The 19887-nt window shown below is 38.1% G+C and overlaps 1 protein-coding gene and 1 long non-coding RNA gene across 5 annotated transcripts in view; both read left to right on the top strand.

Annotated features, from left to right (window-relative positions):
• The window catches only part of LOC111873548 (sterol O-acyltransferase 1), a 28898-nt gene extending 24382 nt beyond the window's left edge, over positions 1 to 4516 (top strand). For all 4 annotated transcript variants that reach the window (XM_033755117.1, XM_033755116.1, XM_023868340.2 and 1 more), the window contains 3 exons: positions 758 to 992; positions 2131 to 2270; positions 3383 to 4516. In XM_033755117.1, coding sequence (XP_033611008.1) covers positions 758 to 992; positions 2131 to 2270; positions 3383 to 3451 — 444 coding nt within the window. In that variant the 3' untranslated portion in view covers positions 3452 to 4516. The remainder of the gene's footprint in view (positions 1 to 757; positions 993 to 2130; positions 2271 to 3382) is intronic.
• Positions 4517 to 11236: 6720 nt separating this feature from the next.
• Positions 11237 to 19887, top strand: part of LOC117283018 — a 50624-nt gene continuing 41973 nt past the window's right edge. The window contains exon 1 of the long non-coding RNA XR_004514011.1: positions 11237 to 11506. This is a non-coding gene — a long non-coding RNA (uncharacterized LOC117283018). The remainder of the gene's footprint in view (positions 11507 to 19887) is intronic.

The raw sequence follows: 19887 nt of genomic DNA, 5'->3' as shown, positions 1-19887 counted from the left end.
GACTTATGGAAAAAGTGCTTTGGACATAAAATGTATGATTGATTTTTCTGTACGCTTTTGCATGAAAAAATTTTCGGTAAGTTACACGTTCGGGGAGAAAACTGAAGAAATGTCTTGATGTAAAGTGGCTATTACTTTTGTCCAATTTGAATCAAAATTGGAATTATGTGACATGTTTGTAAAACTCTCTTGAGTATATGAATAGATGAACATAGTGATTTGAACAGGCATTCCAAAGGGTTGCAAAGATGCTTAAAAAAATATTGAATAAATAATCAGACTGTGAGATCAAGTGAGAGAAGATATGTAAAAGAAATTAGGCAAATTGAGGACATAAATACAACAGGAGTACCTACTGGACAGCAGATAAGGATGGAAAAGGATATGCTATAGGTAAACTCATCGATGGTCATTGATGATAATGATTAATAATTATTAGTAGAATTTTACACTAGGGCTTCAAAATAAGGCTGAAGACTGATATAGTAGTAAAAAATCATATTAGACTAATTTACATAAACTCTAAAATTTTACTCCAGAAAAAAAATTGTAATATGAATGTATTTTGATATTATTTAATATTGGAACCTAATAGTAAAATTCAAGTCCAAAATTATTTTAGTTGCAGTATTCAGAATCACAAACTGACTATGGAACATTGCATATTTCATGAAAACAAACGTTAAAATGTGTATGATGTGTAAATGTAGTTCTTGTGATGTAATGAATATGTTGGAATAAACTGGTCTTTTTACAGGATTGGTGGACTGCATCATCACATGCAGCCTATTATCGTTTATGGAATATCGTTGTACACGATTGGTTGTACACATACATCTACAAAGATTTCAGTGAGATTGTGCTACCAGGAAAACGTTTGGTTCCAACTTTAGTTGTATTCTTTGTGTCAGCTGTCTTTCATGAATACATTCTTGCTCTCACGCTCCGGTTCTTCTATCCAATGCTACTTGTGGCATTTTTAGGAGTTGGAGGTATGCAATCATAAACACTATTTTGTATAATATTAAATTAAGTTTTGAAGTTTTAACAGTGGTGAGTGTTTAAATTGTGGGCTTCTAGGTTGTGACCATGTCAGTCAGCCTTGGCTTTCATTTATTGCATAAAATACCTCTCATTTCAGAGAGAAATCTGTTGCTAAGGTAATCATACTCTACAGATAGAACAGTGCAGTCAGGAACTGTTTTTCTTATATCTCTTTAAATATTCCCATTAAAATATTTTTCATTTTATAGATATTTTTGCAAAGGGGCACGTGGTAGCATAGTTGGGTGAGGCATTATGCTACAAGCCAGAAGGTCGTGGGTTCAAGTCCTGATGACGTCGTTGGATTTTTTCAATTAACCTAATCATTCCAGCCGCACTATGGCCCTTGGGTCAACTCAGCCTCTAACAGAAATGAGTAACAGGAATTAATTAAATAATTTTCCTGGGGAGTAAAGCGCGGCCGGCACATAAGGCTGACAACCTTACCGCCATCTTCGAGCCGATTGTCTAGATAATGTGGGACCCTCAATGTCTCACAACCCTATGGGCCTTTATGGCCTGTTACAGGGATAGCTTTACTTTTTTTTACTTTTACTTTTACTTTTATAAATATTTTTATAAAAGAGGTGTAGATTTCCGGTTTTTAGCTGTTTTCTTGAATACAGATGAACTTTGATTTGGTTCTTGTACAATATTAGGCTGATATAAACCACACTTAAATTCACCAGACAGTTTATTATTAGGACCCCCTCCCGGATATCAAGTTTCATCAAAATCCATTGGGAAGTTACTGAAAATTATCAGACAGATGGCATACATCACCTTCCTATATATGTTCACTTATGTATAATACTTTGTGCAAAGAATGCATAAGGTGTAGAGAAAACTGTTCTGTTGAAGAACTTGGTTGATACACGGACCTGGCAGAAAATCTTTTTTTTTTTTCAAATCACCCTACTTATCTACGACTTGCAACAAGAATGGCGAGAAATGCAAATACAGGTTTCGCTTCAGCCATTTCCAGACTCTTTAATCTTTATAGGTGGCAAGTGTTTGCTATAAACAACAGCATTAATTCTGAAGCATAGTTTTGTTTGTATAAATAATGGTAAACTTTCATTGCAGTTTGCCTACTGCTGCTGACAAAGGACATCATGCCCTGTGGGAATATCCTTATATTGCTGACGGTGTCTGCAGGAACAGGTGTTCTTTCATGCCTGTATGGTTTTGAATGGTATGCCCGTGTCAACTGTCCACCTGTCTTGGTAAACATCCTTCACAATTTATTTTATACTGAGTATGGTATTCATTTAATGGAGTTTCTTTTTAGTTTTTTATTTCATTTTATTGGAAGAGATGCTGAAGAAAGTCTGCACATAATTGAAATATGAGGGCTATTCAGAAAGTAACATCTGTTAATTTGAGGCTCACACATGCAAGGTAGCATTACATGACTCATTGTCTTGTAAACCATCACATGTAACTCACAGAAATCTGGGTTCTCAGACTTTGTCCATCATCCAGATTCTAATAACTAAGTAAAAAGCACAACATTTCAGAAACTAGATCTGTTTCCGTCCTCAGGTGAGGGAAGACACCTATTCTGTTGGGTCCCTTAGAAAGAGCTAGCCTCAATCAGACCACAGTCAGTTGCAGATGTTGCATGTCTGCATGCAGCTTGTGCTTGAGCATTACTGAAGCATTTCAACTGGGAATCGTTTGACCACCCTCCTTACAGCCCTTATCTCACTTTGAGTGATTGCCACCTGTATATCTACCTGAAGAAGAACTGGTTTGGATCACTGTGCTTCAGCAATAATGAGGAGCTGATGGAAGGTGTCAAAACGTGACTGAGCTCACAGGCAGCAGACTTCTTCCCCCATGTGACACGTGCCTCAGTTCTGGTGGTGACAATGTTGAGAAGCAGCTGAAGTGTATACATAATATTTTTCTTTTTTCAGTGCTTGTTCTGTTAACAGCTCACCGAAGGTTACTTTCTGAATAGCCCTTGTAATTTATGACAATCAGTGTCCACTTGTCTGAAAGACCCAATATGTGTTTCGGTACCTTGCACAAATTCAGGCTATCCGTAAATTTATCACATTCGAAGTGGCATCGCTAGGTCCATGTTTACATGCAATATTTTCTTTGTTACTGCTGCCATCCTAGCCCTGTGGTGTGTCTAGTTGTATGATGTCTTTGTATGTTATGTAAAATTGTCTGTAAATGTCATTATAAAATGTCTGTTGTGTATGCTGCTACATTGTAGGTATGGTTTTTACAGGTGTATAGCGAATTTTGAATGTTTTCTAGTATTTTATAGCCACTCCACATAATGTTCGTGGAAATACTGATATTTCTGTTCTTGAATTTACAGGACCCAGTTTTTGATTTCTTCTTGCCTCGGTCATGGACATGTGCAACTGTCTATGCTAGACAGCATTAGATTGAAGATGAAAATGTTCCTTTCCAGAAGAGATGCAACTGTGGTAGTTGCACAAGAGTATGACTCTAATTCACTGTATATCTTAAAACAATATTACCATTTTTTTAAGATTTCTTTCAGGAGTACATGTTAAGACATGTTCCTAAGATGGTTTTGAATCCTGAATAATATTTATTTACATTGTACTCAATGAGGAATATACTTTTCATAACATTTTACCATAGTATAATAGAATAGAATTTCCAGAGATTAATTCCAAATAAACTTTAGTTTTTGTTAAGGAGCTCTTCAAGTACCATAACAGTGTTGTTAACAGAGAGGCTTACATGTGCATTTTAAGAAAGCTGCTGTGTAGCAGCACTGGGATTTCAGTACTGTTATTTCTACAGAAGAGGCCAAATTGATCCTGAATTTCTGTTTCCTGAAACTGTCAGTTTGCTAAACTGTGTATTTTGTTATTATCTCTTCCAAGGAAGGAGAAGTCATCAAGTTACTTTCATTGAGAGTTCCTTATATTTGTGCTGTTGTTTATATGAATACAGTTTGTTATTCCTTAATATGAAATAATATTTCATAAAGACCGAAATTCCATTTGTGGTCTTCAGATGTGTAATGCTCACAACATGGAGGCCTGTCATGTTTAAAGGGTTCTTTCCAGCATATTTTAACTGACCAGAATCCTGAAATATACATTCCATGAAACTTATGTTTTGTTGTAATATATATATATATATTTTGTGACGAGTTGCGCAATGGAGGACACCCCCTCCCTCCCAAGCAGTGACGTGGCACAGCTTCCTGCTGTGACGTGGCACCGCAATGCAACACCGCTGTTGACACGGGCAACAGGCAACAGCGAACGGAATAAAAGCCGGCTGAGCAGCAAGCGAGAGTTAGTGTGTGATCAACAGTTCTCAAGGCAGCAGCCTACGAGTTGAGTTGGAGTATAGCAGCCGTCGTGGGAAGAAGAACTGGACATGTGTGTAATCGTGTAATTGGGAGTGTGTGATACAAGGACACTTACATAGCTCCCCTACTGTGAATACGTGTAGACTACTGAAGATAGCGTGAAGAAATTATTGTGAATAGGGTTATAAAGTGTGCAACCCCACAACAGTGTTATAATTAATTGTAGCCGAGAATTGTATGTTGTTAAATAAACCAATTAACAATCCGAACAGCGTCTTCAGCAACGAAACATTTTACAATATATATATTGTTTGTATCATGTGGTGGTATACATGTAATGCTGTGCATAATCGTGACTTAACAACCATATTTACTAACGTAATCAGCCCATTCCATAGCTCAGGCAGTTAGTCGCCAGCTTCCCACAGCAGCAGCCCTTGTTTGAGCCCAGGTGAGGTAATGTGGGATATGTGGTGGACAAAATGGCACTTGGGCAGGTTTTCTCTGAGTACTTAGGTTTCCCCTGCCAATCTTCATTCCACCAATTGCTCCACAATCACCTTCACCTATAATCTGGGGCTGGTACAGTAGGCCAGTATGGCTGCAGTACCAAGTGAACTAAGTCTCAACCCACTAAGAATAAAAAGAAATACTAACATAATTGATGACTCATTTCTGCCCACTTTTTAGATTCAAAAGAGAGCAAGAGGAAATATATAGATACTTTATATGGTCACGTGTTGGGTATGTCACGTGACAAATAACTTCACGTAAGTCAAGGATGTAGCGAATATTTATTGTGCTTCGCTTCTCCACTCACACACTTCACAATTATTATCACTTGCAGTATCACAATTACTGCTTCCACTCTATCTCAGCAAATCCATTCAACTTTTTCTGACAGCGGCTATACTAAGACTCCAACTTATACTGAATACTCAACTCAATACTCCATACTAGTAACTCTCTCGTAACTCAATACTGCTGAATAGTGTTCACTGCTCTTTATATAGGCACGGCACGGACCACATAGAGAACACACTGCTGCTCGGCAACAGATATCAGGTATTGTCAGGTGTGTCTACCTATGCTTTGCCTAGCAATAGACACACTACTGTTGCGTGATGTCACAGCCTAGTGGGGAGGGGTGTTTAGGGAGCGTTGTTACGCAACGAACACTCGTTGCTACAGATATTCCTATGCAGCAGTCTACTGTTATTGCGTTACCATGGAAGTATCTACTCCAAACACATTACATTGCTCCCTTCTAAAGGTTGTTCATCCCCAAACAGCCTAACAGTTCTTCCTTTCTTCCAGATGTCCCTTGGTGTTCTGCTGGCGGTGTCTGCATTCGGTCTCGCCATTCTTCGTGTGTCCTGCAGTGTTCATTCTACCACATCTGTCCCTTCCTTCAGCGATGCTTGTCCCGAGCACTCCCATGGTCCAGAACTTTTGATTCCTGTTGTCTCTCGTTCATTCATCGCTCATTCACTCATTCTAGCTGGGGAGGTCGGTGCTTCTGTGTTACCGGTTCCTCCACCATGCACTATTCCATTTTTTCCGTTTCAGAAGGGGTCAACCCCTCCACAGTGTCCAATCCTTGTTTTGTCATTCCAGAGGACGCTGATACATCCACAACGTTGAGTTTCTCCGCAATTCGCCGAACATCCTGGTGGCTCTCTTCTTTCTCAGGTGTCCCTAGAGAATCAATAGACTGTGCTGCACAAGGAAGTGACTGTCATCAGCTAAAGCTGGATGTCTGTGGATACCGTGTCTCCAACAGAATTGTCATTTTGTGTCACAACTATAACTACATATTTTTGTAGTATATTTTCTGAAGGTCAAGATTTGAGTTTAAACTATCCTCTGCCTCTAAGCACAGCGGAGAAGTAATAATGGAAACTTAAGGAATAACAGAAATCTACTTTCTCTTAAAACTAAGAAAACAATAATTATAATTATTGTTTTCTTATATAATATATAATTATATTATATGTGCTAGGGCCACCACATGACTTATTCACAGTCCAATCATAACCTTAAATATTGGGAAAGTAAATGCATGTTTTAAGGAGCACTCTGTATAAGCATTTTTCAGAAAAATGTCAGATCCACATATTGGCCGAATTAGTATACTTGCAACCAGTGTGTGCACACTCATAATTTCACCCTTTACTATAATGATGTCATTGTATACAAAGAAACATTATGGCACTATATTTAATTGCCATATGGTTAGCACATCTTTGCAATGCAGTATTCCCAGGGTCATCAATCATAAAGAACAACTGAAAATGCTCCCAGGCCGAATTCTGATTACAGTGCATTGGTGGGGTCAGTTTCTGTATTTTGAGAACGTAAAACAACCAAGTTTATCAGGGCTCTAAGCTATACTATTAGTGCATAAAGTTGTGCCCATACATGTAGCAATATAAGATTTGATGTTTTGACTGAGGTGAAGTTCATGACATGTATTTCTACTTTAGGGGAAGACAGTGACTCCATTTTAAGGGTAGAAGAAAATGTGTCTGACTCTGTGTCCCACTTTTTGCCATCTATATACAATGCTGGTTAATATTCTCTTGTTGTCTATTGTTAAAAAAAATTTTAAATTTGCTTATTGGGTGGTGGAATCCAGCTGGGTCCACACGGCACAGCAGCCACTGATTTGGCCTATTGCACATTCCCCAGGTGATTATGATGTTGGAGAATTTGGTGGAATGAAGATTGGCAGGGGAAACCAAAGTACTTGGAGAAAACCTGCCCCAGCGCCACTTTGTGCACCACAAATCCCACTTGACCAAACCCGGGCCACCGTGGTGGGAAGCCAGCGACTAACCGCTTGAGCTATGGTGCGGCCTTCTCTTTATTGTTACTACATGTTTTGGCCTAACCGGCCATCATCAGGTGTACAGTACAGATTGTTGTAATGAAGGGCTCTGTTCCTCATTGTAATGCTGTTCTGCTTTTCTTATGTATGTTCCACCTGAGGTTGGTATCTACCAATGAGACTTCAGCATATGAAGACTACAATGTGAAGTCTATATCAAAATCAAAGTCTAGTTTTGCTTCGAAAAGCAGGTACAGATTATATGTTCTAATTATGGCAGAATTTGAGTTTTCATATTTGATTTATTTTGAGGAATGTACTTCTGTGTGAGCTTTACATAACTACACATCTGAGATTTTCTACAGATGGTTGGAACAGGTATGTTCTTGTGTGATTTTCAAGTCTATTTTATGCTCTGTGCGCATGATAATAAAAGAAAGACAAGAAGTAGTTACATTATATGTAACCAACCATGTAACAAAATTAAGTGCGTGGAGTGATCCAGTGACCTCATCAGAACTCAAACCCATGACCTTCTGTCTTGTAGCATAGTGCCTCAACCAACTATGCTACTCCATGCCAAATAGAATTAGTGAATTTATGGATCTCAGACTGTAATGTCTACACTCACTAAATTCTATTTGTGAGAGGGAAATGACAGTTTAGAATAAGTGAATATTAGGATTCTCTGTGTGGTGGAGCAATAATTCTAAAGTATGACTGATAACATTTTACTTACATTGAATGGTGCTTAAGATTTATAAGACTTGTTTTTTTGGAAGGTTTATAATTTGGCAGTAATATTGATGTGTGGTACTAGTCGNCTGTGTAAATCATGTCCACATGTTGATCTGGCATAAACTTTGTACTGGATTCTTGTGAGTAAACTTGAAACTTTGTTCAAATCTCTTTCCCACTGCAGTACATGATCTGTCATGTGATCCATCCGTTCATACGTTGACCATCCGATTATTTTTCCCCGATGTTATCACATTTCTATTTTAGGAATTCTGTGAAACATTTAAGGATATTGGTGAGAAAGCCATAAGGAAAGAGACCACTGGGAAGACCAAGGCATAGGTGGGTGGACAATATTAAAATGGATCTTAGAGAGATAGGATGGGATGATATGGATTGGATTGGATTGATCTGGCTCAGGATATGGACCAGTGGGGGGCTCTTGTGAACATGGTAAAGAACCTTTGGGTTCGATAATATGCTGGGAAATTGTTGAGTAGCTGCAGATTTGGCTTCTCCCTAAGAAGGGCACACCTTCATAAGTAAGTAAGTTTTAATTGCTGTTTCCAAGGTCTATTTGTTTCTAATTTATCATATACTTTTCTTTCCACTTCCTTCCTTTTCTTTTTGCTTGTCCTATCATATTTTTAGGAGTTTCTTATCAACAGCCTGGACTTTACTTCCAACTTTTCTTTGTGAAATTCTTGTTTCATCATCATGTTCTAGTATTGGTGTAAAGTAAACATTAGTTACTGCCCTCTTTCCTGCAGTCTTTATTTCATGTCAAATTATTCATCTGCTCAAAAATTAAGAGTGCTCTGTAATCACTATTTTATTGTGAATTAAAAGCAAAACTAAACTAACTTCATGGAGTAGAGATCTCGAGAAGCCAACAGTCACGCAAAAGAAAAAGTAAAGCTATCCCTGTAACAGGCCGTGGAGGCCCATAGGGTTGTGAGATGTTGAGGTTCCCACATTTTCTAGACAATCACCTTGTGGATGGCAGCAAGGTTGTCAGTCTTACATGCCAGCCGCCCTTTACCCCCAAGAATATTCCTGGTACTCATTTCTGTTAGAGGCTGAGTAGACCCCCAGGGCCATAGTGTGGCCAGAAATATTAGGTCAATTGAAAACATCCATTGACCTCATTGGGACTTGGACCTGTGACCTTCTGGCTTGTATCATAGTGCCTCAAGCAACTATGCTACCGCGTGCCCCTAACAGTCCCACAATTATTCAAAATATTCTCTGTTGGAACCTGCAGGTTCATTACTGTATTCTCAAGAACCTGTCTGTGACTAGCACATATCCTAAGCCTTTGTTTTAAATTATATTACAGGGAGTTCAAATGAGATGAAAATATGTTAGCAGTGGGAATACTGTTGATCCTTCTACTGCAGTCACTACATACTTGCCACTGCTACCAGTCATTCATGCAGTCAGCAGACATGTGATCGGTATGGTAGTGAATGAAGGTTCTACTAGCTCATATCATATTGCCTTAAGATTTGAATTTGTTATTTTGGAACGATGTAAAGAAAAATTCAATAGAAAACTTTTGTAGTTGAATCCTTTGTCAGAAAGAAAACTTGGAAGTGCAAGTACATTCAGAGGTTCACTCATAAATACCCAGTTCACACAAAGTCAGATGTTTTGAAGCTTGTCAGAATGTGTCAGGACACAGGTTTAGTTAGTGACAAAAAGGGCCGTGCCATAGCTCAAGTGGTTAGTCACTGGCTTCCTACCGCGGTGGCCCAGGTTCGATCCCAGGTCTGGTCAAGTGGGATTTGTGGTGGACAAAGTGGCACTGCGGAAGTTTTTCTCCGAGTACTTCAGTTTTCCCTGCCAATCTTCATTCCACCAATTGCTCCATAATCACCCTCACCTATCATCTGGGGCTGGTACAATAGGCCAGAAGTGGTTGCAGTACCAAGTGGACTCAGTCCCACCCCACCAAGTAATAATAATAATAAATGATAATAATAGTGACAGTCCTAAATAAATGTGCTAACTGAAGAAAAAATTCCACATATACAGTTATGGTTAGAGATCTGGCTTTGCAAAGTTTTAAGACATTTCGTGCAAGAAACTGGTATTTCATTGGTGTTTTTTCACAGCCAAAGGTAAAGTAAAAAGTGAAGTTTATTCCTATGCTTGATTAGGCACTGTCTTGAAGAATTTTGGGGGATTGTAGGTATAGCTCTAGACATACTTAATTTTGACACTGGATGAAGGTGAAAGTTAGCTTTGTACTGCATGTACTTTATCTTAGAGAAGGAGCTCTGTATGCATGTTTGCTGGGAGACTGGGTGGACCCCAGGGCTGATCTAGATGCTGTATGGGGAGGAATAATCTTGTCACTCTGCCAGAAATTGAATGCTGAATACTCAGTCACTCAACCTGCAGCCTAGTCAGTATCAGATGAGCTGCTCTAGCTCTTATTCAGTCACCAGAGCTAATTAATTACCCCCCCCATTTAAGGTAGCAATCATGGATGAAACAATGAGATCATATATCAGGAATTCAATTTTCAACTGGTTGCTGGGAAGTGTGCCTGATACTTGTGGATCTGCTGCTATTGTACAAAACTAATGAGGCATGGTTTTACATTGGTGGCAATGTCGATATGTAAAATATATGAATATGGGGAGAAAAATCATCATTATACGCAAGAAACGCCATTACTTAGATAACAATTGGGTTGTTTCGTGCTGTAAGTGGGCAGTGTATCATCTGCGCCTTCCCTCTCCCTCGATTCTTGTCGGCAAATTGGGAATTGAGATCCGTATATGAGCGGTATATGGGGGATTTGTGCAGTCTTACCTTCAACGAATTGACAGCCGAAGAAAGGCAATATGAGTATTTCCTGCGAGATATGCTACAGCATATACTTCTGAGAAGTCTGGGGCCATTATATCGTTATGTGAGGTGCATGAGAGCAGAACAAATAGCCAAAGGCTTCGGTGTCCTAAATCTATCTAGTGATCTTAGTAAATGCAATTATAATCTCTGAAGGAACTTGAATACAGGAATAGCAATTCAGAACGATACTACATAAACTTTAGAAAGTGTTTAAAAACTTGTTTGCGCGCTGAGAGTCGTTCTTAAAGGCAGAAGAGGTTCACTTCAATCAGTTCTTAGAAAATATGGTAAGTGTATATCGCCTTTTTGAATTACCCAATTTGAAGTTCTTTGCAAGTACAGACCGACAGCATTGCGCACACGGTAAACATCGCGTGCTGTTGAATGTAAGATCACGCATCACGCAGTTTACTGCTATTGCGTAATCGTAAGCACCGGGGTTTCGATCTTAGTTTAACACGTGGTACTTCCGTTTTTTCCTCTTTTTTTTCCCATTTAAACACATCCAAGAGTCAGTTGCGATTAAATCTTTCTCCATAAAATGTTATTGTAGTTCCTATAAAAGTAAAATTGTTCTTATGCTTAGGCACTGTGCCGTAAAGGTGTATCGTTAACCGTAGTATTACTCGTAAGTAGTGGTTTTGTTGCTTTATTCCCGCTACGCACTGGATAGGAGGCCATGTGGACTTCCGGAGCATATATGGATATAGTAAAAGGTAAGGTAAAAGATCCACATACGTGTATTCTTGACCTCGGCACTTGTTGGAGATGTGTGGTCAGTTTCACGGCCCTGCCGCTTTACCCCTGGAGAAGGAGCCCCCGGTGTCCATTGGATAGGAGGCTAGGTGGCCCCCCGACGCCGTGGAGAAGAGAAAATTCTTCACCCTACCGGGACTCGAACTCCGACCCCTCAGTCGTCCAGCCCGTAGCCAGTCGCTATATCTACTACGGTACTCCGGCTCTATATGGACACAGTAGCGAATAGAAAACGTCGGCTTCTGCCGGGAATCGAATCCCGATTACTGAGGATACGTCAGTCAGCCACTTAGTTGCCTATAACCTTAGTTCAAATTGTAGTGAACCCCAATAATTGCGATTTACGGATATGTGCATAATCGTAGTCTCTGTAGAAATTATACCACTGATTTGCGAGACCATGTCACCCCAAAAGAAGAGGAATTCCAATTCTTGCCCCCCCCCAACATTTGCTTTCTCTGAACTTCGCTATGGTGAAATGTTATGTTGGTGTTTTAATTTGCAAAACAGTCCTCTTTCAAATTGTCATATAACGTGTTCGGATCAACTAACTACTGACTCCATGGTGCTGAGTCCGTGAGGAGCCTCCAGTCACTCAGCTACTTCAGAGTTTCCCAGTATTTTATATAACACATAGGTTCATTGCCATGTTTACAAAAGCCCTCCAGTGGTCTCAATACTGAGCCAGATGAATCCAGTCCATACCACCCTATCCTATTTTTCCAAGACATATCTTAATATTGTCCTCCCATCAATGTCTAAGTCTTCCTAGCAGTCCCTTTCCTTCTGGATTTCCTACCAAAACTCTATATGCATTCTACATGTGCTATCATTCTCACACTCTTTGACTTGATCATTCTAATTATATTTGGCAAAGAACACAAGTTATGAATCTCCTCCTTTTGCACTCTTATGCAAACTCCTACTATTTCTTCCCTCTTCAAATATTCTCATCTGCACCCTGTTCAGAAATACCTCCACTCTATGTGCTCCCTCAAATGTCAGAGATCAAGTTCACACCCATACAAAACTATAGGCAAAATTATAGTCTCGTATATTCAAATTTTTGCATTTTTAGACAGCAGATAAGAAGACAAAAGTTTCTGAACTGAATGGTAGAAAGCATTAAATGAGTTCATTCTGCTCTTAAGTTCCTCATGAATCAAATTTTGATTTGTTACTGTCATTCCAAAACATTTGAAGTATGCCACATTTTAGAAGGATCTATTAGCTGTCTTCATATCATGATTTTGCCTTGCATTCTGGTGACAAGACATCAACATATACTTAATTTTCTATGTGTTTACATCTGGACCAACCTTTTTCCTAGTACCATTCAGAGCTACTGTGTAAATCTGTTGGGAGATAACATAAGTACCATACCTAACTGACTCACTGACTGACTTCATGGAGCAGAGCCCTTCTTGAGAAGCCGCCAGTTGAGCATCTACACAAGAATTTCTTAAAATTTCATGGAACCAAAAGGTTCAGTACCATGTTCACAAGAGCCCTCCACTGGTCCCTGTCCTGAGCCAGATCAATCCAATCCTTACCATCCCATGCTGTCTCTGTAAGATTCAATTTAATATTATACATCCACCTACATCATTATCTTCCTGCTCTTTCTGGCTTCCCCACTAATATCCTATATGCTTTCCCCTTCTCCCCATTCATGCTACATGTCCTGCCAATCTCACCCTCCTTAACTTGATCATTCTAATTATACTTGGTGAAGATTACAAGTTATGAAACTCCTCATAATACAGTTTTCCCCAACCTCCTGTCACTTCATCCCTCTTCAGTCCGAATATTCTCCTCAGCACCCCGTTCTTGAACACCCTCTGTCTTTGTTGCATCCATAATATCACAGACCAGGTTTCACTCCCATACAGAACCATAAGCAAAATTATACTTTTGTGTATTCTGATTCTTATGTTTTAAGACAGCACACAAGAAGATAAAAGTTAGCAAGCATTACTCGAACTCAATCTCCTCCTAATGTCCTCCTGAATGATATTTTGATTTGTTACTGTTATTCCTAAATCTTTGAACTGTGTCACATTGTCAGGTGATCTGTTAGCTGTCTTTATGTCATGATTTTGCCTGCATTCTGGTGACAACACAGCTGCATTTACTTCTAGATCAATCTTATTACTAGTGGCAGTTGAAGTATCTATTTTTCTTTATGGTATCTGTGTTATCCCCCAGTAAATTCACACCATCAGCATAGGCCAGAAGCTGATGTGCCCCATTTCATTTCTGTCCACCTAGTTTTCTTGGACCTTTCTAATTGTACATTCTAAAGTAGTGGCAATAAAGCATCCCCTTGTTTCAGACCATTTTGAATAGGAAACAAGTCAGACAAATGTTTACCTATGCAGAATTTAAACTCCGTGGCCTGTGGTCTGCAAGCAAACTATACCAAATGAGTGACTGCCTCTTGTTGGCGAAGTTTGTACCAACTTTTGTGGATAGAGGGTGTCACGTGGTCAGCGCAACAGATCCCCATGGCTGCTGACTTCGGTTTTCTAGACCGGAGCCACTGTTTCCTTGAAATAGCTCCTCAGTTATCCTTATGAGGCTGAGTGGACCCACTACTTCTCAGAAAATCTGGTAGTACTGGGAATCTAACCCGGGACCTCTGGATCTGTAGCTGGGAACTCTGACCACTAGACCACAGAGGTGGCTGCAGACTTTAATGTGGGTTTTATTTAAACACATTTTAATAAGCCCAGCTAGTTTCATGGGTTCTCCAAACTCTTATGAGAATATTGTACAGTATTTTCCTCGTAACTGAATCGTAGGCTCCCTTAAAATCTATGATGATGCACTCCCATTTTTTCCTTCCAGTCTCTGACGAATGCAAAAAATCTGATCAGTAGTTGATCCCTTATGTTGAAACATGCTTTGAAGATCCCCAACCATTTTGTCTACATATTGACTTAACCTTGAAAGAAGGATACTGAATAATAATTTTCTATGAAGTTGATAACAGTGATATGCCTTGATAATTATTATAGTTTTTTATCATCATTGTTATAAATTGGCATGCTAATAGAATTCTTCCATATTCCAATCAGAATTAATGAGTTTCTGCATCTCAGAACCATACATTTCACCTCCTACTTAAATCAGATCTGCCAGAATTTGATTAGCACCTGGCGATTTATACTTTTTCAACTTCGCAACAGCAATTTCAACCTCCTGCAGCCAATTAATGGTCATAATGTGAACAAAATATCATGAGACATACATCGTAACTTATCAAAAGGAAAAATAAGAGAGGGGTTTGTAGAATGTGTCCCCTCCATTGTTCCCTGTTGTAGTGCATGCCCTGTTAATTTGATAACATTATGTTAATGAAGTGGTCAAGACAGTAATAATTTGAAGTGGACTCAGAATTCTTTTAAATATGTGCATTGCAGCTTTTGACAGCTTTTAAATTTTTCCAAACATTAAGTTATCACAGCAACTTAATAGGCCTATCATCGATCCTGCAAGTTACGTTTTACTGTTATCACAAAGAACCTCCTGTCTTTAGTCTATATTGTTTGTTAGTGGTGGAGTCAACATTTTTCATGTTAGTATGGCAGGATATAATTGTCCAGTACTTTTATTTGGTTATCCTGACAGTATATGTCAAAAAATGGAATTCTGTTCATCTAATAATATTTTAATATTATATTGGCAATATAAAATTGCCTTATACGCATTCTGACCAAGTGCTATGCACCTCTGTACCTCCTTTCCCAGTAGTATGTAGCCAGGGTATTACGACTCTCTCTGGCATAAAATACAACAAAAATTTGACATGATACTGTCTGCAAGATATTTATATAATGATAAAGAGCATTTAATTGTCTGCACCATGCTGCATAAAACACAATTCTTGAATCTTGTAATTATGATCCCAATCATCTCCTATTGGCAGTGTTATTTCTGAAATTATAGAAAATGTAATCTTGAATCTGTTAGAAAGAAGCACTAGTTTTTTTTTGGTAAGTTGTGTTCTGCTGTGAAACTTAATGAAAATAAAGATGAATATTTATATTTATATAATGATAAAGAGCATTTAATTGTCTGCACCATGCTGCATAAAACACAATTCTTGAATCTTGTAATTATGATCCCAATCATCTCCTATTGGCAGTGTTATTTCTGAAATTATAGAAAATGTAATCTTGAATCTGTTAGAAAGAAGCACTAGTTTTTTTTTGGTAAGTTGTGTTCTGCTGTGAAACTTAATGAAAATAAAGATGAATATTAAGATTGTTCAGTTAACTGGAATATCATAGTTAATTTTAATGTATTGCAACAATGGGGCATCATACATCGTCCCTGCCCCTGGGTTTTAGGAAAAAGAATCAGAATTCAAAAGGATAAAATATTTCATATATCAAGTAACAGAAGAATAAAGTTATTTTTTTTTTAGCTATTATTCTGTCATGGATACTCTAGGTCAGTTAGTAAAAACAATCTTAAACGGTTTACATGCACATCTGTCTGCAAATTTTGCCCCCCACCCAATGTATGCCTAGTGGAAAGAAGGAATTTTGGAGACAGTTTCATGCAAAATACCTGGTCCCCCTTGAATATGTGAGCACAAGACTCAATGTAAGAAATAATATTTCTTCATAGCAATAGGCCTACTGCATATAAGCTTGCTTCACAATTTCTTAACAATTTATCATTCTCAGTGTACTCCACAAAGAATATCCAGTTCCTTCCATCGCATCCAAATTTTCCTTTAATGGAGGTCACATTTCATGGTTTGAATTAATCACAAAAGGAAATTTAGAAACTACAGCTATTATTATTATTATTATTATTATTAAATACCTTTATTCATGAATTACTTACATCTCATTGATCAGGTACAAAACTTTTGAAAATATGTACAAAGTGTTTATAATTATTCACATTACTTTGTAATGTTATGTTTACATTCATGTCATGCACATTATGTTGACCCATGCTATAAATAATTATCTGTTGATGATGTGTCTCCCTATAAACTGTAAGCTGAATATCAGTATTATGATAGTTACTTCTGCATGACTATAAAATATTTTCAGTGTTATTTACAATATATATTGCAGACAGCACCCAAACTGGTACTATTGAACAGTTCTTGAAATGGAGATAGCAAGAACATGGCACAGTATGTAAATGGGGAAATTATAAACATATTATGGAAATATGATGTAAGGTCATATTTATCACATTTAAATATTCTTGTTAGCTGCGTTCCAATTCACATCACTTTGTTTAATTGCTGCTATGCAGTGGCTAGTCTGCTGTCAGTGACAACTGTTAAGTCAAACAGGATACATGAAGTATGAACAAATTTTACATTCCATAAATGTATGCAACCATATGGCTAACTTACACAGATATATAAATTTTGTTACAGACATATTTCATAAAAGGGCATAATCATTCTTGTATCTTAAACAACACTGAACAATGAAATTCATCAGTATACCTGAAGGTCTAAAGATGTTTCAGGTGTTACATAGTAAGTGGACTGAAATTTTTTGGATAAAAATGTACTCTGAGAGAAAAATCATTCAGTCATATACGTGAGGAACTTTTTGTGGGAAACACGAAAGTAATTCACAAATGGCTGTCAAGTTATGGGCAGTTGTGGAGAAGTTAAGGGATACATATCTACATGTTTGCAGCAGATGTCTTAAAAACTTCTCTGATTAAATACAGTTGTAGTACTTGCAGTGTAAAAACGGCTATTTGACATGTAAATTATAAAATAAAATAGTCCTTTAATATGTTTTCTTTTATTTTCATAACAAATCACTGTTTTAATAAAGTGAAATAATGCCATTCATGTCTGGAAAAGAATATTTGTAACAGAACATTATCTTCATGCTGTTTTTAGAAGTTGATAAAACAAGCCAAATTGATGTACATAATAACATATTTTCTTCTACAAACTGAAAGAATACAGACATTTCAGTATCCAATTATATATCTCTGCTCATTTCAATTACCGTTATTAATATACTTCCGTTCATAAAGAACTATAAAAGGCACTGCCAGCTGAAGTATAATATTTAACAGTGTTACTGCTTGGAGCAGAGTTCTAAAGGGAAATTACAGGCAACAGCATTGGACATGATTATCAGCATACAGTTCCTGACCTTTTGTCAGACTGAAATAGAGTAAAATCCTGTGTGGAGGCAGGTTAGAATACCTCCACATAGTCCTGCGAGTCATAGAAGGTGACAGAAAGGGAATCCGGTTCCTGGGGGCCATAAATATAGAGACATGGTCTTCCATGTTGGGGATTAGGTGCAAGGCTGATGCCCTTGCTCTGAAAAAAAAATATTGTTGCAAAATTGAAAGAAGTTAAAACCAGATGGTCTACTTCATAACTGGACAGGTCTGGCAGAATCTTTGAAGAAAGGCTATGGTCCAAAAGTGCTGTTTTGCTGCTGCTGATGAAATAATATACATTTAAATCTTTGTTTACTTCATTCAACGATGCTTTTGTAACTGTATAGGTTACAATGCATGAAATAAGAGAATGAATGAGAATGATAATTTCAGATGTGGTATATGTTAAAATATTATTCCATCATTTGTTAGGAAGATCTGGAGAAAAGTACAAATAAGTCAGGATAGTCAACCTACAGGATGAGATTCAAATCCAGAATCTCATTAATATGAAGCAGGAATGGTAACCACTTAACCTCAGATTAGCTATTTAACCTACATAAAACACACAAGTTAACCAAGGCCCACTGTAGTCCCTGCATAAGATGGAAGATGATACAGCAACCCATTTTGTGTAATATGGAATATTATTATTCTCAATAACATTTTCCTAACAATTTTCCCGTACTTATATTACATTTACCTCACAAAAAGAGAGAGAGAGAGAATGGTCTTAGATATTAATTTTGTAATCTACCACTGAACCATGAAAAAATTATCCCATCTACAGCCAAGGGGTTGGAGTTTGAGTCCTAGCAGGGTCGAGAATTTTATCTTCTCCATGCCGTCCAGATTGGTTCTGGGGCCTACCCAGCCTCCTATCCAATGTGTACCAGGGATTTCTTCCCCATGGGTAAAGCAGTCAGAACATGAAATTGACCACTCACCTCCAACTAGTGCCAAGGCCAAGGAAATGTGGATCTATACATCCACTCTCCCATAAGTCTTCAGAAAGTAGTGCTTAATCATTTAAGCACAAGGACAAATTTACCTTTATAAGAGTCAATTCAAAGAGTTTGTAGAAGTCGGTTATGCCCCTGTACTTTGATAACTGATTTTGAACTCTTCATAGCTAAAGTTAATATTAATGACTGATATTGAACAGTACTTTACATTTAAAAAAAAACTGAAGCATCAGCAGTAATGGTAATGAATCCAAGAAATTATTGTCTGATAAATACAAAGTAAAATTACATTTTCTGCAAAAAAAAAAAAAGTTATGACAAAATTAATCTGTGCTTGACAGAATTTTTACTTCTTGTGGCCAAATAGTGCGCCAGTTCAATTCCTTGAATGACCCTGTAAAAGCAAAATTTGCTTAAAAATTATTATTATTATAATTATTGCTATAAATTATTATTAATTATTTGAAAACAATGAAGGCCCTTATACGTAGGTAGGCTGAAAAGTAATGCACACATGCTTGTAGAGAGCAAACGAAATGACCTTCAGAAGTGCGCCAGGTGGCATGTGGAAGTAACATTCCCCCTCAACACGCATGCGCAGGTTTGAGGTCGTTGCGTTCATCCGGTGTATTTCGAAGGGGGAAGTATGGAGACGTGCTCTAGTGCTATGTCAATGTGAGTTAAACAGCGTGCTGTTATCGAATTTTTAACTGCTGAAAAATTGACTCCTACTGAGATTCATCGTCGTTTAAAGGCTGTTTATGGTGACAATGCTGTTGATAGGTCTACTGCAAATCGATGGGTAATAAAATTTCGTGGTTGCGAGCCTGGAGAAGCCATAATTGTTGATGAAACACGCAGCGGACGTCCGATCACTGCCACAGACGATAATCATCGCAAACTCGTCAACGATTTGATTCAAAATGACCGGTGAATCACTCAAAAGCATATGGCAAACCGCATTGGAATATCCAAGGAACGTGTCGGCTTCATTATTGAACAACTGGGATACCGTAAAATCTGTGCACGATGGGTACCACGCCGTCTCACAGACAAGAACAAACAGCGTCGATTGGAATGCTGGAAGCAACTTTTGCAGCACTACCGTGACAAAGGAGACGACTTTCTTTTGAATATTGTGACGGGGGACGAGTCATGGGTCCATCGTTACGACCCGGAAGAGAAAAGACAAGAGCGCTGAA

The sequence above is a fragment of the Cryptotermes secundus genome, unplaced genomic scaffold (genome assembly GCF_002891405.2).
Source record: "Cryptotermes secundus unplaced genomic scaffold, Csec_1.0 scaffold445, whole genome shotgun sequence".
In the NCBI taxonomy this organism is placed as follows: Eukaryota; Metazoa; Arthropoda; class Insecta; order Blattodea; family Kalotermitidae; genus Cryptotermes; species Cryptotermes secundus.
Note: the sequence above shows the minus strand (reverse complement) of the source record. Positions and strands in the feature narration are given on the sequence as shown.